Source organism: Toxotes jaculatrix, chromosome 13 (genome assembly GCF_017976425.1).
Source record: "Toxotes jaculatrix isolate fToxJac2 chromosome 13, fToxJac2.pri, whole genome shotgun sequence".
Taxonomy (NCBI): Eukaryota; Metazoa; Chordata; class Actinopteri; family Toxotidae; genus Toxotes; species Toxotes jaculatrix.
This window is the reverse complement of record NC_054406.1, coordinates 21,613,995-21,636,944: the sequence shown is the minus strand read 5'-3', so window position 1 is coordinate 21,636,944 and position 22,950 is coordinate 21,613,995. Positions and strand designations below refer to the sequence as shown.

Sequence of the window (22,950 nt, the reverse complement as noted above, 5' to 3'; positions counted from 1 at the left end):
GAAATCAAAACGCAACTTAAATTCACATGCAGCAGGTATTATGTGCACACAAATGGACAATCTCATTTCAACATCAGCAGCCACAGACTTCCACATCTTACAGGCTGTTATATAAAGAAGCAAAGCCAATTTTTTTTTTTTTTTAATTAGTGGCACATGCTGTAGAAATAGAAATAAACATCTGATGCAGGTCAAATGAAGTCCCATTTAACAGGAGTGTTGTGTGCAAAAACATGCCCCCTGTGCACTGAAACCAGACAAGATGCTCTGTACCTGTAAACCTGTAAATCTGTAAATCCGAAGCGTGAGAGGGGATATTAAAAATCAAACAAAGCATGTACATGTGGAGAAAGAGTGAGGCCTATATATCCCCAGGGAAAGTTTCAAACGAGCAATTTCATTGCACAGAAAACAACATAAGGCCAAAACCACAAAGTGTGAACAGTGAACACATTTAAAATGTGCTGCTGGTTTTGTGTGTCCTGTTCTTCAAATCTCTACAAACGGCTTCCTCCCGTGACACGAGCCAGTGACGGTGTCGTGTTGTGTGAGGAATCTCAGTGTAATGTGATCCATGTGCTGTGTGTGTGTGCGCGTGGGGGTCAGGTTTTCAGGAAACGCTTTTTCCACAGGTCATTTCAGTCTTTCTCAGTTCGGTGTGTGAAAATATATCTTATACGGATCAGCTTCACCAGCGGAAAAGATCAATATTTGATGATATAAATGGTGTGTGTGTGTGTGTATATGCAGGTCAGTAGTGGTGGCTGCTGATTTTTGCTGTAAAATGTGCACTCACATCAGCTTTCTGTCCAGCTAAACAACCCCACACACGGAGGCTGGGAAGGAAGTGAAAGGTGATGTTACAGGATGAAGAAATATTGATCTGACCGTAAAAAGTGTAGAAGAGGGATTTAACTGTTTACAGTCACAAAGTATAACACGGTGATGTTGCTTCTCCATTTCCAAACACAGTGTGTGAGGGGTTTACAGGAGCTGGCTGTGTGAAGTCACAGCCTCAGCCTATGCTTTTAGTTCGTCTGTCATAGTGGAACTCTGATTGGATATAAGCCCATGATTCACAGGGCAGTTTCCCTGTTTCTGCTGTGTGTGTGTTTCTGTGTTCTCACTATGAATTCTGTTCATTCAGAGAATCTTTCTTACTTCTGACCTGACCCTCAGAGGCACTGTTTTTTTTTTTTTTTTTTTGTTTTTATTACTGTAGTGGTTTATATGGGGTTTCAAAAAAAAAATCTACTCATCCAGGCTGTGGATTTACTTGTTATAGGTTCAGCTTTGATTGTTCCTTCTCAGTCACAGAGGCCGTCCGCTGGTCCCACCCTGGGTGACTGTCTCAAGGTGAGTCATGACAAAAGTGGCCCCACAGCACAATGAGATGTAAACAGGGTAAAATAAAATGCAGGGTTCTCTAAATACTGGGAATCTTTACATTTTAGTGATTTTACAAGCATTTCCTGAACATTCATGGACTCCATTACAGTAAAAGAAATATACTTTGAAACTTAACTTTATGTGATTATCAGTGTTGACATTCTGGTGGTGACATAAAGACTGAACGTGTACAGATGTCTATAAAATACAGACCAATAGTGTTGAATGTAAAGTGACGTAAAGTTACAACTTCTATGAGTTTGTAGTGAATGTGCAATACAATGAATAAAGTCGCACTGCAGAACGCAGAGGTGAAGTCAAACAGTCTCACTGTGTAGTCCCCACTGCTGCGATGTCAAACACCTGGACGAGGTCTGATACAGCCGAACAGACAGCGGCTCCTCTGCATCTGTGAAGGAGACACAGATCTCTGAGTAACGTCCACATCACACTTTCATTTGCTTATATATGCATTTAATAAATGTTACTGTAGTAGTTATTCCAGCAGAATCTGTTCCATTATCTCTTATATCCCTGGGCTAATGTGTGTTAGACCATAATGGACATAATCTTCATCTGTGAAGAGATAATTATGAAAACTAAAGCAGAGGGAGATCAGAGGCCTCAGGCGCATGAAATGAATTCTCCGTGTCTCCCAGAGGAGTCCTTCTGTTCTCCGTCTGTGGTTCCAGCTGCTTTCACACCACTCAGGAAAATCTCACACTCATTTTTCTATGGTGAGAGAATCAGAATAGATTCAACAAGGCCTTACTGTGTGTCTGTGTCTGTGTGTTTGTGAGCAGTTTGTGTTTCTCCTTAAAGCATCTGAATTTACAAAGAAATAAAAAAAACACTCAAAAAGCCAAAAATTAAGTCACTGTGTTACACCAGCTAATCCCAAAAGTCAAAGGCCTTTGATAATACAACAATCCTGCAACAGATCCTCTTCTTATTAATTATCTTATATACACACTGATAAATCTTCAATGAGCTAATTTTGGCCAAAATATCAGCCTGGCTAACTGTAAGTTGCTAATGAGACTGTGTAATACATTGCTGTAGAGTTAATGTTCACACACATACACACACCTAAGCATCACATTAGAGAAATGAAGGGGCTTACCACAAGTTTAACTTTTCTTCACCTTGTCCTTAACAGACACTAGTTTTTCTTTATGCTCCCTGCTGTCTGTCATTTCATCAGTCTCCTGTCCCTCCTCATCCTTTTCTTCTTTCTCGTCCTCTGTGCCGATGATCACACTCTGTCGAACGCTGACAGAGATCACCAGCGCCTGTATGATGCCATAGATTAAAGCAAACTGAGGGAGATACTCCTGGATCAACCAGAGCAACCCTGCCATTCCGACCGTGGAGACGAAAAACATGGCCATGCCATGAAACCACAGCCTCAGCGCTCCCTGGACCCCCAGCACCTCCAAGATCAGCTTGGCAGGAGGGGACACGGTCCACAGGAAGCCAACCACAAACAGGTCAAACAAGTGGCGGAGGAAGTTGAAACAGATCTCGTAGTGCTCTGGTAGGGTTTCCACGTTCCAGCTGTGCATGAAGAGTCGAAAGGGAGACGTCAGCCGAGAGGAAGGAGGTGTGGGAGACGGGGGAGGTGTTCTGTAGTCAGAAAAGTCCCCATCATGGTCTGGCGCACCTCCACCCTGACCATCATGTTTCCTTTGTCTTCGTCTTCCTGACTCTGTTGTTCTTGGCCAGAGAAGGTAAGAAGTTGGGAGATATTTATTCCACCATCTGGAATCTACCGCGATCTCCTGTTTCCCTGCGCAGACATTTTCAATTTCCATGGGCTGAAGCTTCTCCTGCGCCTCCCAGTACTCCTCTACTGGGCTACTTGGGTCACTCTGACGTCTCCACCCTCCCCAGACCCAAGAGGTCCACCCCCTGAGGCTCCAGCTGCCACAGCTACGCTTCTGGCCCTCGTCTATAACCACTGTGGTATTCTCCGACACGGCACCGCTGCCCCATGAGCGCACCCACCCCAGTGCTCTGCCTACCACAGCTGTCATTCCTCTTTGCTGAGCTTGCTGAAGTTGTATTATTAAAATGTGCAGCCACTCAGTTCTCACCTCTTCTCGCCTCAGTTGGCTGGGCAAAGCATGTACTGCCAGTGCAGTTAAGAAGTTGCACTACTTGTTCAGAAGGATTCAAGTCAGAGCAAACTGACGTCTTCGGGCCAGAGGCACACCTGTGGGTGTGTTTGAGCAGTTCAACTGAGAGAAGGGGTGACCCCCCCTTACATTACTTACAATGCTCTTAAAGACATTAAAGCGTTTTATAAGTACAACTTCTTGTCTACATGTCTTTGGTTTAACCCGGCAACCTCCGAAGCTGTCAATGTTGCTCTCAATAACTCCACATTACATTCAGATGTGCTCATTAAGCTAGCTACAAGTCAATGAATTGGGTTGACCAAGCCTTCAGCGCCAACCGTCCGCTAACTGACAATAACGTTATAGCTTCACGAACTTGTCCAACTTCTCCAACGTCTCCTGAAACAAGCGGCGTCAGTCCTCATACCTGCAAATACAAGACAAGACATTCACAGTAGGTAGAAGCATGAAAACTCGCTCCCTGTTCCACGTCAACAACAATGAGAGTTAGCTAATGTTACACAGGTCTTCACAGTCGTCTTAGCTAACCTTTAGGGTTTTACATGACAGTGACATTGTTCAGCAGCTAACGTGAGGTGGCTCAACATTTCCTAGCAAATTTCGGGAAAACATTTTTGGAGTTTTCGATCTCTCCAAAGTATGACAGCTAATCTGATAATGAATAAATGCTCACCTTCGGCGATGTTAGCTTGAGTTCGCCTGGCAGACCGTAGCTAGCCCTCCTTGTTAGCATCAAATAACCAGACACACAGACCAAGTTGATCAACTTTTGGATGCTATGTTATAAACACACCAACGTGTTAACGTTTTGCGGCTAGAGAAGAAAGTCAGCTTCCAGTCAAACGTACCTGACGACAGGTACCGCTAACGGTACTGCTACCCAGCAAAAAATAAAAAAATAAAACAGGGAAAGGGTCCGCCTGCGAGGTCGGCTGAAACGTTTACCTAATTACGCGAACAAAAGGACGAACTACCGGTTCGGTTTCAGCCTTCAAAATAAAACGGCGGCTGACCATGTGTCGGTCACACATTGTACTGGACTGGAATTTGCCCTTTTCACACCAAATTACTTTTATTCTCCTGCGCCACAGCATCACAGACTTACAGAACATATTCGGTTTGTATCCATAACCCATCTGGCAGGGGCGTTGTGTTAAATGTATATATATATAAGGCTGATTATGTGATGAAGAGGGCTTATTTTACATTTAACTGTACTGGCTTAGATGCAGGTTATACAACAGGTGATGAGTTGATCCACAGTAATGAATCATTCTAGATTTTATACAAGATCATGATCTGCTGTGTAACTAAGACTTTCACAATAAGTGCAATGGAATACTAAGAAACGCAAACAGCCCCAAATATTTAGTATTTTAATCTGTGCGCTTTCCACCTCAAATCATAACATCACATGTAACAAAGCAGCATTTAGCGTATTAGGATTCATTTTATTGTGAGCAACCTGCCAAAAAAAACAAAAGAACCAAAAACCTTGAGTGTGTTGTCAACCACTTTATTAAGTTTCCTTACATACATCTGCATGACAAAGGTTCAAGCCATCAATGAACATCATTGAGCTACTCAGTGTGAACTACTCTTAAAAGCTTGGATGTACTTCAACATATTGCAGAGAACATTTTAAGAGGCTGACTCTTAAAATAAATAAATAAATAGACTTTGATGAAGCTTCCAACTTCTGGGGACACTTCCATTTCCTGGATGGCTTGATACTGACCACCTCTGAAGCTTCCCACCTCATAAGCTGCAGCACCTGTGAAAGGACATTACATCTTAAGGTTACCATTTAAGCATCACTCTGCCAGGAGAACAGGTCTTATAGTCTGTGAGGAAACTCTACAAAGCCTCTGTCATACTGTCCCATCAGTACAAACCTGGTCCATTCGTTGGCTCTGAATGTCTCCCAGCTTGGGCTGCCACACTTGTATCTGACGAGAAAGAAATCAGTGATTTAACACCTCTTGCCTTCCAAAAGAAAACAGTGCTTCAGCAGTAGCTCCAGCATTGAGTGTCTCAGTGCGCTGCGAGTAGACTTCAGTTAAGATCAGTTGAACCAAATAACTGCATCATCATTGACCACACTCAGATACAAGAGCTACAAGATGACAGCCCTTCTAAGCCCCAGTGGGATGGTCCCTATTCATCAAGAGGGTGGGTAATTTAAAAGTTACATGCACTTATGTATAATTTTAGCCTGCAATAGTCTGGCACACTTTTGGTGCATATCGTGAGTCATATTAAAGTCAGAAGGACAAACTGATTTAAAACAATATGATATCACGTGATTTAAATCCCAGACAAGATGACCCACCCACCTCACACTGAAAAATGAATCCCATCCTAATGGGGCTTTACTGCCAGAGAAGTTGGTACTTACATCTGTGGAGCTGTCAACACCACCTCTTTTCTTGCTCATGTGTGGACCAGCTACAAGACAAAAACAATACCACAGTCAATACCATAACATATGGAGGGAAAAAAAAAAAAAAGAGGATAATTCAGGGACCACACCAGTGTTTTCAGCTGTTTTAGCCCAACTACTGCAATGACAGCAATCTATACACATGTATACATGTTTAAATTATACTAAGGGTATAAGTTCCTGTGAATGATGTGTCTGCCCTTCCTATCGAACTTAAACTGAAGTGATGCAGCACAGTGATGCATCTGTTCTTTGTATTTAAATCACCGTACGGTGATAATGCTGCTTTAATAAATGCACATATATAGTAATGAATTGTTTCATGATGATATGCAATAAAAAAGAAAGCTGTGGTGGAGCTATGGAAAAGCAAAACACTCTGAAATATGAAGTCTAGATGATCTACAGTAGAGGGGTTAAACCATACCGCACCTCTGGTGTGGCCATGTGGTCAGTGCACTGTGAAAACAACTTCATGCTTTTCTCAGAGACTCTAGTCTATGAAATCATCATTCCACATAACACAAGAAGCACAGAACAGAGGCCTTTAGATTCCAGACTTACACAGAAGAGCAGTCTCCATCTTGGCCCCCTTGTGTGAATGCCTGCCGAGTCCAAAGAGAACACAGTATTAGAACCAGTTCTGATCTTTGCTGGTTATATTTAGAAACAGTTATATGCAAACACTCAGTGCACTGTGAAAGAGCTTCACGGTATAATCAGAGACTCTAGTCTTGTGAATCATCATAGTAGCATATAGGGTTTCACAGCATATGATTCAGTAACATCCTGTCCTGACACTCACCATCAGCTCACGGCCGCAGACTTAACTCTTCACTCAATGCAGGAACACAGGACTCAGTCAGGGGAAATCACATGGTTTCCTCAGTGCTCGGAGGAGCCTCAGGTGGCGGCTGCATCCATCTTTAATGAGGTCCTCAAACAGCACTGTTTAAGGTAAATTAATTGCATTTAAAAAATGATCAAATATTATTGCCAAGTCACATTTATTACAAAGGTGCACTGGGGGAATTTGTATTTATAACCTATGTATTTCAAAAAATTTGGCTTGTTCCCTGCAGATGGTGCCACAGCCCTGCAAACACCAGTGTGTTTACATACCAGATCAGTTCAAGTAGTTCTGCACTATAATATATCTTACTTTGTTTTAAGATGAACAACTACTAATTATGTGAAAACCTGTATGTTTAATTCAAAATTATAACAATATGCTACCAGTCACATCATCTATTGTCCCCAAACATCTAAAAACCCCAATAATATAATTACCACTCACTTCATTCATCTCTAAGTTGATGCTCCAGGAGTTCCTTCGACACTCAGACATCGGCTGAGCAGATCCCATACAGAGAGTCATCCTACGGTCTACAGGGGAAACAGAGACCACAGGTTAAGCTAGGCTCTTGTTCCTCCATGGCAGTGAAGCCTTGTCGTGATGGTTGTAACACGTGTTCAAAGAAGAACTGCTGCAGACGCTGCAGTTCGCTCCATTTCGTGTGCTGACTAACACACAGGCCAAAAAAACAATTAAGAAGAGATTTATAATACACTACATTTACCTTCCGTTCTTTTTATAGAAAGCAGTTTAGCTTGTGACAAATTCCGAGAACTTCTTGTCCTAAAAAGACACTTCAGGACCGAGCGCCATCAGAGAAAGGCTGAACAAGAGTCCGCCCGTGGTTTATATAACAGGGTCCTTCACAGCACCGCGTGTCTTTGAGTGTCATGAATATTGCCTGTTTCTAACATTCTAAAAAAAAAAAAAAAAAAAAAAATCGTACAAATTTTACAGCAAACACCACGAATTAAAAGTACATTTATAAAAAGGAAAAGTCATAATAAAGTCGGTCATAATAATAAAGTTATTATAGTGTTATTGTAATATGTGTAAGAAGTAAATAATAAGTAGGACATTTCAACAGTGGTTTGTGGATTTTTGTACAAACAGAGGACACAGCTTACAGAATACTCAACTTCAGCTCTGAATCAGAGTAAAAATTACATTTGAGATTTAGAGGGAATAAGAGAGCTTACAAACATTTACTGCAGGCACACGCAAGGCACCTTAATTGTAGTGCTTGAACTACAAGTACCATCCATCATCACGCCTCTCATGGGTGCCAGGTTCTCTTGGTCTGAAAGGGAAAACCGCATTTTAGGTACTACGCCCTCTACGGACTCTACAATTTTGTATCTGGCAACACAGACAGAGCCCACTCACGGCTGTCGTCACTGAGGTCAGGTAGACGGAGCGAAGATGGCGACCGCCTACGAGAGATACAATTTGTAAGTACATATAATATGGTTAACCTTTTTTTTTTTTTACAAATCCCTTATCCCTTATTTCCGAGTCCGTTGAAAGGCAAACAAGAGGCGACGCTCGTGACCCGGGTGAAACAGGCGCTGGGATTCAGAGGCAGCGTCAGGTTCAGATGACACAGCAGCTGAAGTTCGCTGACAGGCTCGGCTGGTAGAGCAGGACCCAGCCAAGTTTCACTCCACGCTCATTCATTATGAAGAATATATCTTGGCGTCGTTATGCAGACTTGGCAGGAGGCTCGAGCTGCTGCCAAGTGCTTCGTGTCGTGAATCACCAATCGGCCTGTTGAGGGGCTTTGCTATTTGGTTGTGAACAGGGAGGCAGAAAGTTAGTTAACCTAGCTAGCAGCAGAGGGTTGTTTGTCGGGTTTATCATTAATTTTACCACATCAGGAGTTAATGTAGAGTCCACCGAGGGGCAGCAACGTGATGGTTGTTTCACGACACTAATTTCTTCGAAACGTAATCGACTATTCGCTCTGACTAACGAGCCTGTTGCCTCTTGTCCTCCGCAACTTTCATGACAGTTGACAGATCACTCTGTACTTTTGCAGACACACCCTTGTTGATGCCTAGTTGACAGTGTAGGCTGCCCAGTCCTACTAGTCTTTCTTTCCACCTGCACTTTGTCAATGTTATCTTGACAGGTTTACTTAGTGAGTATGGAGAGTGGGTTGACAACTGTTTTACATGCCATGTAAGAGGTACAGGAATTACACATGGTGGGGTTTTAAGGCTCAGTTCTAAGCTGCAGATATACGTGTAAATAAAGGGGTTTGTATTTCTCCAGCTGCTACATACAGGCATTGTGGAGGAGGGCCGTTGAAGCAACATTTAGACTTATTACTATTGTGCAGGGTGATAAAATTAACAGGAGAAATAATGTAATAGCTGAACTGACATATGTATAAATATAATTAGCAAAGGAAAATGCAGACCCATGACTTCAGGGTTTATCTTAATCTTTGCTACGGTTCTTCTGGTTAGGTTCTTGTTGTAAGTTAGGTAGGACAGGGAAAGAATGTGTGCCCTGTGTGCCCCATGTCACAAGTGGCATAAGATTTGCAGCAAGTTTGACCTGAGATTTGATGTTACCTTCTTAGACTGTTTCATCTGAATAGTTTATACAGACCTGAAGAAGGTCAAACTCAAGTTGAAAGACTCAATATTCCATAAGAAACAGCAAAACTGAGAGAAAAGTCAGAACAAACTTTTTTCTTGATTGATGATTGATTGATTGTTAATTATTAACAATGATAGGGGAAGAAACTTAAAGAAAAGGATCCAAGCTGAATTTTAGTGAAGTAAACATCAGCACGATAGCATCAGCAAACTCTCGTTTCTTTCTTTTCCCAGCATAAATCAGATTCATTCAGCCGAGTTTCACTCTGTATTTCTCCCCTGGTGCACGTGGTTTGAAGTAAATGGGCTAAACCGTGCACAGAGTTTGGTGTGATCCTGTAACAGTCGTTGTCTCGCTAATTCTACTTTGTGCTGGTGTAGCACAGGCGTGTTTAGCGTGGTCTAGATTACTTGAGACCAACAATGGAGTGTTTGTGTGGCTTTGTCACTGCTACAGCAGCTGAGTGTTTCACTACATCACCCCAAGCCCCAAACTACACTGCTGCTCAACAGGAGGTCACATTTTTCTGTTGCGGGGATTTAAAGCTGTGTGTTACTCAGACTGTTGCTGTGATTTCTGGTCCATCGAGCGAGTGGCTTTATGGAAAAATGGCTGCCGTACCAGGCCTAAATCCGTTTGTTTTTGCTCATGTCTGTGAAGACTCTCAGTCATTCAGGTCATGGTTTTTCCAAAAGCTATACAAAGATATCTGGACTTGCTTCATCAGTTTCAGGTATTTACCTTCTCTTGGGGTTGTTAACATCTCAAGAGTCGTTGAGGTCACATGTGAGTCATTGGTCTTCTCCGGGGCCAAAATGTGACGTGAGAACAGCAACACAGAAGAGGAAGTTCCTCACGTCAGGACTCAGCAGTCCACCTACACCTGAAGGACAAGGGACACTCATTTGAGGACAGCAATGTTCAAGTTTTGGCCAGAGAAGACCGATGGTTTGAGAGAGGCGTGAGTGAAGCCATCTACGTCAAACTGGAACCACCATCACTCAACAGAGGAGGACTCATGTGACCTTAAGGACTCACAGGATGGCAGGGTGGTACAACGAGTCACATGTGACAACTCTGAAGGTGTTAACAGCACTAGAAGAAGCTAAATACCTGGATTCCCACCAGTCAGTTAGAACTGATGAAGCTTTTTGGATGAGGGTGAAACTTCATTTCATATCATACCCCTGTCTCTCCGCATGTCATCTGTCTATATCTACATTGTCCAATATATAGCAAAATATATCACATATATACCACAGGATATGCTCGTAGGGGGTTGTAAGACAGAATCAATTATCTCACCTTCTCTTTTTAATACAAATAGTGTTTTCATTCACCAGTTGATTAAAGTCTATGGCGCATAATAAAATGGTTTGAGTACCCGGGCTTCTTGGGGTCAGAACAGAGGAAATTAGAAATAAAGGCCACCCTGTTTGTGAATTTGTGGTTCCCATATTCTCCAATCACAGCGTGATCCTCTTCATAGGGCGTGATATAATGCTCTGTGTATCGTTTGACCTCTTGGTGTCTTTGCTGCTGCCTCACAAGCAGCTGATGTGTTTCGGTGCATCCCAAGCCTCTATTGCACTTTGTCAATGTTATTTGGTTTGGTGAGCCTTTTACCCTTGGCTGAAACACTCAGCTATAACATGTTCTTTGTCTTCTTCCAGGCACACTACCCCAGAGAAGTTCTTCATTGAGGCCTGCGATGAGGGGGCTGATGCTGTGCTGGCAATCGACAGGGTCTCAAATGAGATGACCCTGACAGGTAGAAAGTCTTTGGAAGTTTAATGACTTTGCGTCACTTACATCGCAAACACGAAACAGTTTCAGTTGTTTTGAAGCCATTTACAGGCCTCGTATTTTAATGCTACTTTTTCCCGCTCCTGAAAAGGCGTGTCACAGAGCAAATGTTGTTTCTAGTTGTTTTTTGACAAAATGCCAGCAAGAAGGAGAATGACTGAGACAGAGGTTTTAGCCATGGCTGAGAAAGGCTATTTATTATTATTAGGTCTGTGTTATAGTATAATTCATATAACTCTAATGTAAACCTGTGGGTTAGGAAGGTAGAGGAAGGCACATGGAAGGTAGAGATTACCTGTGTTGACTGTGAAGTAGATCCACAAATGTCAGTTGACGCGTGTGTTGTTTGCTCCCAAAACAAACCGATGCCTCGTTCAGGTGAACTCACTCAGTGAAGAATATTTTCATTCTCATTTTACAGCCGGGTATTTTTGCTCACTAAAATAAATATTGCTTTCTACATCAGTTTGTTTTAGCAAATTTCCGTTGGTCTTTTCCTGTGACAGCCAGACTGACAGTTTTAGCCATTTTGAGCTGCATGAGTTTCATTTGTGTTTGTTACATAGAGGTTTTTCTAAAGCATATTGGCAATGTAATTGTATTGTAGTCTGAAGATAAAAGGACGGGGGCTCAAGCCTCCTTTAGGGTCTAACTGCCTGTGCCATCATGCACAAGACAAACATGCAACTGGCTGACACAGTAACACAGTAAGCGATGTGTAACTCATTGAGTCTGTATCGAACGATCATGCAAATTCAGAGCCACGACATATGACCTGCATTAACACCGTGGCTGCAACTCCCCCCACGGGGTCAGAGGGCGAGGGCCTGTTCAGCACTGCCTGCAGCTTTAATTCTTCAATACTTGTTTGTTTAAGACAGGATCTCTCTCTGCAGATCCTGTTAGGCAGCTTCAGTTGTCATGAAACCTGATGGTAGATTAATTGCTGAACCTCTTTTTTAAACATATAATCAATGAATCATTATCAAGGTAACATAGAATCATATAGGTTATTGATTGTTTTTGTCTTATTTGATGAAGCATCTAACTCTTGTGGTGCGTTCACAGGTAAAAAGGATGTTCCTCCGTCAGCAGTCACCAGGCCTATTTGTGGCATCATGGGAACCATTCGCCTGGTAGCAGGTAGGTTCCTTTTTTGATCCAGCATTGTGTTGTCAGTTCTCTGTTGATGCCTGCACAGTTAAAAAACGGCTGCGACTGACCACTGACGCCACACACAGGGATGTACCTGATTGTCATCACCCGGAAGAGGAACGTGGGCAGCCTCCTGGGCCACGCTGTGTGGAAGGCTGTGGATTTTGACGTGATCTCTTACAAGAAGACGGTGCTGCATCTGTCAGAGATCCAGGTCAGCAACACGGTTCTCTCCAAATCTGCATTACACAATGATTCTATAGAGAAATAAACGTCTGTTAACTAGTCTGAGCTCTTCTGGGATCAGTCTCTGTACTGGATACAGCCAAATGAAACTGATGTTGACTGTGCTGACTATATCTGGCTGTTCTTTATGCTGAGTTTACTGGTCAGAGACTCCGCTAGTCTGCTTCATCAGGACTGTGTGGGTGTGGTTCGATTGTGGTCAGATTTAACTGTCATTACATTTTGAGTCAGATGTTGCTAAATTCTGATTGGTGCTCAGAAGCACATGACATCCCATTTCTCCAGTTGTGCCTTTGGCTCAGTTGAAACCAGTAAGAAAAACCACATATAAAAACACAAGATGCAGAAAATCTGTCTTGTAAACAGCAGAGTTCTGGCTGAGTTTAAATGGTATCTGTAGCTTTTGGAAATCCCACGACCTGGATGACTGAGAGTCTTCACAGACATAGTAGGCCATGAATAGTGTGAGTGGTACTGTGTCATAGTCCAGCAGATTGTCACACTCGGCTCTGGTGAGCGGTTCGGAAATTCAGACTGCTCGTCTGGGTGTCTCAAAGGCGTCCATTCTCTCTGACGGAGACCTCGTGTTTCAGGGTCGGTCTTTTCTTCGCGGTCTGGAATCACACTGTGCTATCTAATTTCAATGAAGCAGGCCGTGCATTATTCATCTGCTGCTGCTTCTATTCTTGGCTTACTAACTGAAAGATCAGCTGGAAACTATGGGAGTAGTGGTGAAATACTATGTCTGCAGTGTAGATAAAACAATGGGAAACAGGGGATTATTATTGATTGGAGCAGATTAGAGTGTGTGGATTTTTCCAAGCAGATAATACTTAATAATAAAACTTTTTAAACTTAGCAAATACAAAGTAGTCTATAAGTATAATTACCGGTCAAACAGGACAGGAAAGAGTGAGGTCAGGTGAGAGGGATGTAAGAACACAGAGAGAGTTGAACAGTGACAGGGCGGAGGTGTAACTTCAGGCTTCACTCTCTGTGATAACTGGCTTAGCAGCTAGATCCTATTAACTCGGCTGAGACACACAAAGCTCAAAAATAAAAAAAACAAAGCACGAAACTCACTCTGATCCAACTGTCACTGCTGCAGCCCTGTTGGTTTTCCACGTCATAGGACTGAATGGAAAGGTGGAAGGGTTAAGCTAAGCCTCACCAGCAGCACAACAACAACAACAACACGAGAACCTTCACTAAACTCCTTTCCTGTGGGCTCATGGGGAAAAATTCCCATACCTGAATTCACAGGTGGTTTACAACGATAATGGAGGTGGATTTACCATTGAATTTTTCCTTGATATGAGACAGAGATAAAGAGAAGCAGCTCCTCTTTACCAGTGTCCAGCCACTGATTTTTCCTGCATGCAAGTGCATGCTCATGAATGTTCCTGTAAACTAAAAGTCTGTTTTCTTTCCTCTTCTAGTCACAGGAGAACAAGACCTTCCTGTCAATGATTAACAATGTGCTGACTACAGACGGCTTCTACTTCTGCACTGACTACGACCTGACACACACTCTGCAGCGGCTGGCCAACACCAGCCCTGACTTCCAGGACATGACTCTGCTGGAGAGGGTGAGACAGCCGATGATCTGCCTGACAGAAGTGCACATTAAATTCACATCTTTATCATATAAATCACTCATAAAACACTTGTGCATTTAAGTGTTTTTGGTCAGAAATGTCAAAATACTTGGGCAGGGAGGGGAGGACATAAGGTACTGAGAGATGGACTAACCTGTTGGTTTTTGGTCTTTTCTTGGGATTTGTTGACAGTAAGAAAAATATAAGGTCGTAATGAATTTCTTTGTGTTATTTTTAATATTTAATGTAATAAATATTTGATGTTTAATACAATGTTGACGTCTTACTCAGTGAGTCGTATCTGTTGTTGTTGTTTTCAGGCAGATCAGAGGTTTGTGTGGAACGGGAACCTCCTCAGAGAACTGGCTGCACAGCCAGAGGTAACACATGTCTGTGCTGACCCCAGTTGTTTCTCTGTCACGCTAGACTGCATTTTTTTTGTACCTATTTTATTATTATATTTTAGAATAAGTGTGACTTTCTCCCCCGTAGCTTCACAAGTTCGCACTTCCTGTCGTCCATGGATGTATCCTTTCCACTGAAGGCGTAGTATTTTCAGATTGTTCCCGTGTGGGGAGTTTTGTGATGTGTAATATAAGCTAAGGTAATATAAGATAAGGTAAGCTAAAATAAGCTAAGGTGCTAAAAGCTAAGCCTTTCCTTGACCGTCCCTGATCCAGTCATCGTCATGAAGCCATGTCGCATTAACGGGAAGATCTTTGAGTGGATCCTCATATCCAGGAGGAGCTGCTTCCGTGCCGGCGTCAGATACTATGTTAGAGGTAAAAAAAAAAATCCTACAGCTTGACACTGAAGCATTGTCTATGCTGAATTGCATAGACAGTTAGCTCCTTTGCATTAGAAGGGAGCTAACAACCAACACATTTTCATCAACAGTTACAGTTTTGTCTCCGCTGCCTTGCAGTGTGGAAGACAAGACCAGCTTTTGTTTCTCTATTTAACAACAGCAGAAAGTAATGTTGTGACCACTGACATGACCGTTGATGCTCCTGTTCTGCTCCTGAATGTTTTCTGTCCCACTGTCTTCCCAGGCATTGACTCTGAAGGCCACGCTGCTAACTTTGTGGAGACTGAGCAGATCGTTTTGTATGAGGGAGCAAAGGCTTCATTTGTACAGGCAAGTATGAAGCTGTGAAGAGCTGTCAGATTAAAGTCTGTTTCATGTCGAGTTCAGCTGATTCAGACATTTGCTTTGACACGTACAGCTCCTCCGGGTAATGTCTACAAAAGCCCATAGTTGCTGTGTGTGTGTGTAAAAAAGCAGCTTTTCTCTGCCACTTTAAGTTCATATGTTTAAGGAATTGAAGTTTGAGAAGTGCAAGATTTTAGAAATGACTTTTCAACTTTTTTTTTTTTTTTTTTTCATCCCCAGACACGAGGCTCCATGCCCTTTTATTGGAGTCAGAGGCCCAACCTCAAATACAAACCTAAACCTATAATCAGCAAAGCCACCAATCACGTAAGAGACCTTTTTTTTTTTTTTTTTTTAAATAGAGATCGGTGTGAAAATTGGATGCTAACCACTTGAAAACTTCACTTTGTATAGATGGATGGTTTCCAGAGGCATTTCGATTCTCAGCTCCTCATCTATGGGAAGCAAACTATTCTCAACCTGGTGAGGTCCTCTTATGTTTTTTTTTTTTATATATACAAGAAGGGCTCTTTAGACGTATGAGGGCTAATTTGTGTGTTTGTGTTTTTTCCAGGTGAATCAGAAGGGCTCAGAGAAGCCGCTAGAACAGGCCTTTGCTAAGATGGTGTCAGGCATGAACAATGGTATGCTCAAGTAAGTGTCACTCGACGCTTTGTCCAGTTTTTATGTTTCCCGAGCTCACGGGGACGTACGGTGTCGACATGCTCTTCGGTAAACATTTTTAGCGTTAGAAGATCTTGTGCGGGTCTCTTGCATTATTACCCAGTGTTTGGTTGACTTCCCAATTTTCCATTGACATTGTGACACTGTCTCCTCTGTCCTCAGTTACATAGCCTTCGACTTCCACAAAGAGTGCAGCCACATGCGATGGGACCGTCTCCAGATCTTAGTGGATTCTGTTGCAGAGACACAGGATGAATACAGGTGACTTAGCCAGCAGCTTTTCTGGGCTAGTGTTTAGTTGTGTGCTGTGAAGGACTATTCAAACGTTGGTCTGCGTGCAGCTACTTCATGGTGAACTCGGAGGGGAAGATGGTGGCCGAGCAGAAAGGAGTCTTCCGCAGTAACTGCATGGACTGCCTGGACAGGACCAATGTCATCCAGAGCCTGCTGGCCCGACGCTCCCTGCAATCTCAGCTCCAGGTATTTAACCTCACTGATAATAAGACTAATAAAAGGACTAATAATAATAGTTATTGAGTCTAATAATGGGGCAGTAGGTGGCCCACAGCAGCAGATCCTGACTCTACAGCTTTGGAGGCAGATGAACCTGCAGTAGAGAGACAGCAGAAGAAAAGAGAAGAGAGAGGAGGAAGAATAGAACTACAGGAAAGAGAAGAAGCTGAGTCAGTAACAAGAGAGGGAGAGGAGGAGAGAGGAGCTCGGTGCATCATGGGAAGTTCCTGGCAGTCTGAGCCTATAGCAGCATAATTAGGGAATGGTTCAAGGAAAGACTGAGCCAGAACTAACTATGAGCTTTATCAAAGAGGAAGGTTGAATGCATGTTTTGAGCCGTTGGGGAATAAATCACATTTTTTGCAGTGGATTTGGTTCTGTTGCTGTTTGACATCCTGAATCTTATCCTGGCTGTGTGTCCACAGAGGATGGGGGTCCTGAACGTGGGCCAGAGGATCGAAGAGCAGGCTGAGTTTGAAAAGATCTACAAGAACGGTAACTCCTCGCTCTTCTGCACGCAGCTGCAGCTCTTAGCATGTGTTGTGCGTTCAGTAGGAAGTGTGAGCCTCAATGTTCTCTATGTGTGTGTGTGCTCTCTAACCAGCATGGGCTGACAATGCCAATGCATGCGCTGTACAGTACGCAGGGACTGGAGCCTTGAAAACAGACTTCACAAGGTACAGTACTATAACAATCCCTGCATCGCACATGTGTGTGTTGTATTCTGGAGTCCCCTCCATGTGGTATTATCATCATGACTGCTGTTTAATCAGAGTTCATTTCTCCTTCAGGACGGGGAAGAGGACCAGATGGGGGCTGCTGATGGACGGCTGGAACTCCATGATCCGCTACTACAAAAACAACTTCTCTGATGGATTCAGACAGGTAAGGCGTCTATGACACGACCTGGACTGATTTCACCTTCAGTGTTCAGCATTTCAACAAAACAAGCCTCAGAAAGAAGATAATTATGATCTGGAAGAGTGTTTTTGATCAGTCCAGTTAAGGTGTCAGTGTGGTTTTGCTGGTTTCAGGACTCCATCGACCTGTTTCTGGGTAACTTTGCTGTTGATGAGTCAGATGGACCCACTCCTCTTCGTGTGCAGAAGGACTGGAAGTTCCTCACGGTCAGTACATCGTTGTTTCTTCTGTTGTTAGCAGCAGCAGCAGTGAATGCGTCTGTCTGATCCTCTGATTACTGCTTTATTTTTTACAGCTGCCCATCATTATGCTGGTGGCATTTTCCATGTGCATCGTGTGTCTTCTCATGGCTGGTAAGTTCTTCTCTGCTGATCTACCTACACTCTTCCTGTCATCTGTCTCAGTCGTCTCAGTCAGCACTGCTGAAATCTGTTAGCTCTTAGAAATGTTACTGTTACTTCACTGTAACAGTCTGGTCACTCTGGTCTAATGCAGTGAGCATTTACAGAATCACCCTCAGATGTGTCAAGTTACTGCTGATGCAAACTAAACATTTCCTGTTGTTGCTGCTTCACATTAAATGCTTTCCACTGCTAAACCGCTGTGAGGCTTTTAATGTGAGCCACTGTAAACTGAGTTTTGATAGTGTTACTGTTCAGTGGAAATACCAACATCTTATTGGAACAGTATCTTAGAATCTCTGTTCAAAGCTCTCTGAACAAGTGAGAGAAACAGGGTGTGAAACTTCATAAAGATGGAGAGGGGACAAGAGCATCAGAGGGCTGCTGAGCATAAGGTGAGGCACAGCTGCAGCAGTGGTTAGGAGGCACAGGAAGAGCCATACGACCAGTAACAAGGTGCAGAGGGAGTCATCCAGAAACGACACTGTTTACACAACCTTGTATTGAAAAACAGACGAGTTGGTGCTTTTGACTCAGTACAAGGGTTATCTGTGGAAAGTGGTGTTTCAGTGACTGATCAGACAGTGACAAGGACACTGCATGAAGTCAAACTGTACAAACTGTGTCCAGCTACTGCTGCATGATCACTGTGATCACTTATAGAACATTTAGAGAAGCCTGACGAATGTTAGCAGCACGTTCTTTGGTCTGATGAAACCAAAATAAATGTGTTTGGATCAGATGAGCTCCAGCGTGGTTCCTGTGGATCTGATCAGGACACATGAGTGTGCTGATGTGGGTCTGTGAGAGTAAAAGGTGTAGGAGAGATGTTAGATAGATAGATGGGTGCTGTGGATGGAGCTTTGTACCCAAATATTGAATGAAAAGATGAGTCCCTGAGTCTCAATGAGCTCAGCAGGAGAGTAATGTTCCAACAGGACAATGATTTCAAACACACTCAGACAAACACAGAGTGAAACTGAGCTAGTCAAGTTTGTCCCCTGATTGAATCCATCACAAAACCTGTGGAATCATCTGTGAAGAACAGCATAACATCATCCATGAACAGGAGGGTGGAATCTGTCATCAAAATAAGGGCACACATAACAAAATAAAAGAATCACTAATGAAGGGTGGACTGATTTTTGTTGTAGCTGGTTCTTACTGCCATTTTGAAAACCAGCATAAGTGACTCCTGTTTGTCTTCCAGGTGACACGTGGACAGAGACCCTGGCTTATGTGATGTTCTGGGGGGCCGCCAGTGCAATTACAGCCACTATCATCCTGTTTAACGGCCAAGACTTTGTGGACGCCCCTAAACTGGTTCACAAGGAGAAGATGGACTGAGTGCTGTTGTGTGTCTGTGTGTGTGTGTGTCTGTCTGTGTGAGTGTAAGAGGAGCAGCTGTGCCCCACAGGCTCATATACCTCGTCATCTTCACCGCCTTCTTCCCCAGGTCTGGACTGTAAACTGATCTGCTGCCTCCACACTGCCCTCAGACTTTCTCATCCAGGACCCTTTTTCTGTCATTCATCTACAATGTACTTTACCTCCTTCAGTGGTACTGCACATTGTCCTTCACACGGTTTACATTCCACATACCGTATCTTTCGGTTGGTTTTGCTGGTTTCGTCGGTGTTAGGTTGTCAGCTATACAGAGGGTCAGTGATGGGACTTAACTGTTTCACTACTGCTCATTTCCTTATTTGTTTACCACTTAAACAGTTTTTTTTAATCTGTTAAAAATGTTGTAACAGGCAATTTCTTACTGTACTTCATTACACCTTTAATTAAAGGCCCTACACACGCAGGTATTCTCCACATACTAATAAAAATAATTAAAAGAAGAGTGACTTCCACCTGTCAAGTTCACAGGTGTAACTAAGCAACAAGAGTCTGAAACACCTGTGTGGGTGGATTATGGGTGAATAGGGCCTTTAAAGCTGCATTGTATGTGTTTGTTTTTTTTTTTTTTTTTGACTGCTTGTGAGGGAAAAACACAACAGCATCTAACATAGTTTATTTGTTGTTGGGCTTGTGATGTACAGGGAGTTACCAGAGCTTTTTCTCTACAAACAGCTTCTTTCCGCTGCTGGAAATGAGGCTGAGAAGAAGAGGTGTTGAATGTAAAACCAAAACAATGAGCTGAAAGGAGCTAAAGAGCTCGGCAGTACTTCAGAGTTGGGTGATAATTGTTCATTTTGAAAAATATCGATCAGTGCAACTTTAAAGTAACGTAATCGTATTCATCCCAAACAGATGATTGTTCCCTTTTATGTCAGTTAACCCTAAACCGTCACATCCAAAGATGTGGCACTTAAACATATGCACATGTTGAAACGTGTATGTTGTATCTACATGATGAATAGAGCACTCTATACAGTGTGTACATGTTGAGTTTTTAATGTAAGAAGCCTTACAAACTTGCACATGAAATATAAATGGCTAATCTGTATGTAACTGGAGTGAACAGTATGTCTTCCTATTAAGCTAATCTAACAGAGTATCTATGATGGTTCTGTTTTATTAATGGTTTAGTTTTTTCCTTACTATCTTTTTTTTTTTTTTTGCACTTTGGAGATCCATGAAATGTTCTGCCTGCACACAGCAAGCTGTTAATGATTTATCTGTTTGTGATGGAGTGTTAGAACTCAAGAGTGTTTTCTTACCAGGATCCAAACCTCTGCATCTTCCACATCTTTGATTTGTTCAGAACTTCATTCACGGTTTGGACCATTTTAAGGCTTGTAGACAGGATTAAAAATGAGGACACAGTCCTCCTAAATCTCAAGTTAGCTACTTAGCTACATCCGTAAAAACTGGCAGCAGGAAAATGGCCAAGTGTAGGTGAGATCAACACAGCTAAACGGGTTGTCATAAGTCATCTTAAAAACATACAAAGGGTGATTGATAAGTTTGTGGGCTAAGATAGAAGGAGTCAACTTTTAGAGATCCTAGCAAAGCTGTAGAGCAGATGGATCTCTTCTTTGTAGAAGTTTGCATCTTGGAACTCCAGAAAGTGGTCCACAGTCATGATGACGCCACTGAGCTTTCTTCTTCATCTCGGTGTAGAGGTAGTATTCTGAGGTCAAATGAGACCAAGGATTTCCTTGGGTGATAAAGCCTTGAGACCCAGGCTTTACACATCATCACAGACAGAGATGATGTCTAATTTTTACTTACTTGAAACCGAAACAGCAGCAGCAGTCTACCTTAGGCCACGAACTTATTAATCACCCCATGTAAGAACGCTGTCATTTTTCGTCGATTGGCTGGGAAAAGGCTATTTGCTCCTAGAAACCACTACTGCAGCTTTGGTGTTGCCTGAAAATCAGTTTCATGTTTTTTCTTTCTTTTTTTCTGAGTGATGCATCCATCTCATCCACAGTGTTTTCAGTGAACACAGAAGCGGCTAAAGCGGTTTGTAGGAGCAGCTAGCTTTATGTTTTTTTTTTTGTTTGTTTTTTTTTTTTTTTCTGGCAACAATAAGAGAAATACTTCAGGGTTGTCATTTCTGCAAGTCAACTTAAAACAGCCCATACAGCTGTGTACATCTCAGTCCTGTGGGTTGCAATTTTTGTGGCCCTGTTTCTACCTCTCTGTTTCCTGGGTGCAGCAACGTAGCCTGTTATATAGCACCTACAGAGCTCTGGTTAGTTCATGGTTTCCCTATCAGTGATCGCAACACCAGAACTCATGATTCTCTGCACAAATCAGAGATGTGGGCAAGGTCTGGGAGGGACCAGGTTAACGTGTTTGTCCAAAACATTTAGAGCACACCAGTTTTTAACAGAATGACATATGTGTGTATGTTCTAGCCTGTTGATCTCGGTCTCCTTGGGTTGATCCATGGCAGCATGAGCTGCTTTTACCAGTTTCTTTTATTTGTTACTATCATTGGAGTCTGAATGTTTCAAATTCTGCACATTGTGACTTCAGTTCAGTTTCAGTGTCTCATTAGTTTGAGTTAACAGGCTTCTGTACCTTCTTATCATTCCTCTCATTTTTTAAAAAAAAATGGTGTCCTAGGAGAGAACAGTCTGAGGTGAAAGGAAGAGGACCTGCTCATCACGTTGCTATTATGACCATTACTATTTCATATCTTTATATTACAAGATAATTAATGCAGTGTCTTGTCATAGGAGTCTTAAGAGGTTATAGTAGCACCACAGAAACATAGTGTGTCGAGTCAAAACAGTTTAATTAAACTGGGATCTCAGACCTAAGAACTTACTGGTAACCGTGGAGGGTTAGCGGTCTGTAATCTACCACGCACCCATTTAATAATGTTAAGTTTCCTGTTTGCATACCGAGGTTTGGGGTTTTTGTTGCTCCAGCCTAGAATAGAATGAGTCCCAACTCCTGTCTTGGATCACTGCCTTACACAGCTGCCCTTCGGTGGACAGGGCACAGACATTTGAACCTTTCACATAATCATTGAACATTGGATCGGGCTCCGAAACCGTCCTCTGATGTTGATCTTAGATGTACTGTCGTTCTAGGTGAATCGGTCGCCATCCCTTCTTGATCTGTGAATGACTTCATAAATGAGCTGTGTGGTGTTAACTTTCAATGATGTGTTTTCGATTATTCCTACAAACATTTTCTCATGTGTCAGGTCATACGGAGAAACACTACATACCATTTATAGACTGATTGATTGACTGATTGAGGTTCCAATTATCATCTAGTCAAACAATAACTCTTATCATGCTAGCGTTTCAAGAAGTTGTTGAATCTGCTTCAGAACTATGTAACTTTGTGTGACACAAGTAGTCAAGGTCCCCATGTTTTACCGAATCTGAAAACAACAAGATGATAACATGATAACCCAGTGTGCGAACAAAATAGCTTGTCGCATACTAATAGCTCATGCAAACAAGATAAAATGATGTCAGATGTTTTCAAATGGTAACACGTTGTGGATAAAAGAAAAAAAAATGTTCTGTTTGTTACTTTCAACTGTATCATGTGCTTTTTAATCATAACAGAGTTGTATTCTCAGATGTTGCTGGTAAACTACAGCAGTAAGTGGAC

At 42.5% G+C, this 22,950-nt stretch overlaps 2 protein-coding genes, 1 long non-coding RNA gene and 1 other non-coding gene across 5 annotated transcripts; 1 reads left to right on the top strand and 3 right to left on the bottom strand.

Moving 5' to 3' along the window:
* Positions 1–1,187: 1,187 nt before the first annotated feature.
* Positions 1,188–4,483, bottom strand: c13h6orf47 (chromosome 13 C6orf47 homolog). Of its 2 annotated transcripts, none has more exons than XM_041053968.1 (3): positions 4,379–4,483; positions 2,513–3,936; positions 1,188–1,798 (listed from the first exon to the last, which is right to left on the bottom strand). In XM_041053968.1, the coding sequence occupies exon 2, from the start codon at positions 3,423–3,425 to the stop codon at positions 2,520–2,522; it is 906 nt and encodes a 301-aa protein (XP_040909902.1). In that variant the 5' UTR covers positions 3,426–3,936; positions 4,379–4,483; the 3' UTR covers positions 1,188–1,798; positions 2,513–2,519. The 2 variants fall into 2 exon arrangements, with proteins under 2 accessions (XP_040909902.1, XP_040909901.1); XM_041053967.1 differs by having other exon boundaries at positions 4,204–4,471.
* A 547-nt stretch (positions 4,484–5,030) lies between these two features.
* On the bottom strand, positions 5,031–7,646 carry LOC121191629. Its single transcript, XR_005895127.1, has 7 exons — positions 7,554–7,646; positions 7,271–7,359; positions 6,779–6,921; positions 6,538–6,578; positions 5,929–5,978; positions 5,426–5,479; positions 5,031–5,304 (listed from the first exon to the last, which is right to left on the bottom strand). It is a non-coding gene; the product is annotated as an uncharacterized LOC121191629 (long non-coding RNA).
* On the bottom strand, positions 6,422–6,490 carry LOC121192526. Its single transcript, XR_005895203.1, has one exon. It is a non-coding gene; the product is annotated as a small nucleolar RNA SNORD52 (small nucleolar RNA).
* Positions 7,647–8,177: 531 nt separating the features above from the next.
* On the top strand, positions 8,178–22,486 carry sacm1la (SAC1 like phosphatidylinositide phosphatase a). The gene is made up of 20 exons (XM_041052867.1): positions 8,178–8,280; positions 11,110–11,207; positions 12,311–12,385; positions 12,484–12,611; positions 14,083–14,232; positions 14,562–14,621; positions 14,734–14,767; positions 14,922–15,023; positions 15,294–15,379; positions 15,635–15,721; positions 15,809–15,877; positions 15,969–16,048; positions 16,241–16,339; positions 16,420–16,558; positions 17,017–17,086; positions 17,196–17,268; positions 17,383–17,476; positions 17,626–17,718; positions 17,808–17,865; positions 19,124–22,486. The coding sequence occupies exons 1-20, from the start codon at positions 8,252–8,254 to the stop codon at positions 19,258–19,260; spliced, it is 1,761 nt and encodes a 586-aa protein (XP_040908801.1). The 5' UTR covers positions 8,178–8,251; the 3' UTR covers positions 19,261–22,486.
* Positions 22,487–22,950: the final 464 nt, after the last annotated feature.

Bases quoted from the DNA above. Each gene is read 5' to 3' on its own strand.
- c13h6orf47 (XM_041053968.1), bottom strand. From the start codon at position 3,425: ATGACAGCTGTGGTAGGCAGAGCACTGGGGTGGGTGCGCTCATGGGGC.
- sacm1la (XM_041052867.1), top strand. From the start codon at position 8,252: ATGGCGACCGCCTACGAGAGATACAATTT. The intron at 17,477-17,625 runs GTAAGGCGTCTA...TGCTGGTTTCAG, and splicing joins TCTCTGATGGATTCAGACAG to GACTCCATCGACCTGTTTCT. The intron at 17,719-17,807 runs GTCAGTACATCG...TATTTTTTACAG, and splicing joins AGGACTGGAAGTTCCTCACG to CTGCCCATCATTATGCTGGT.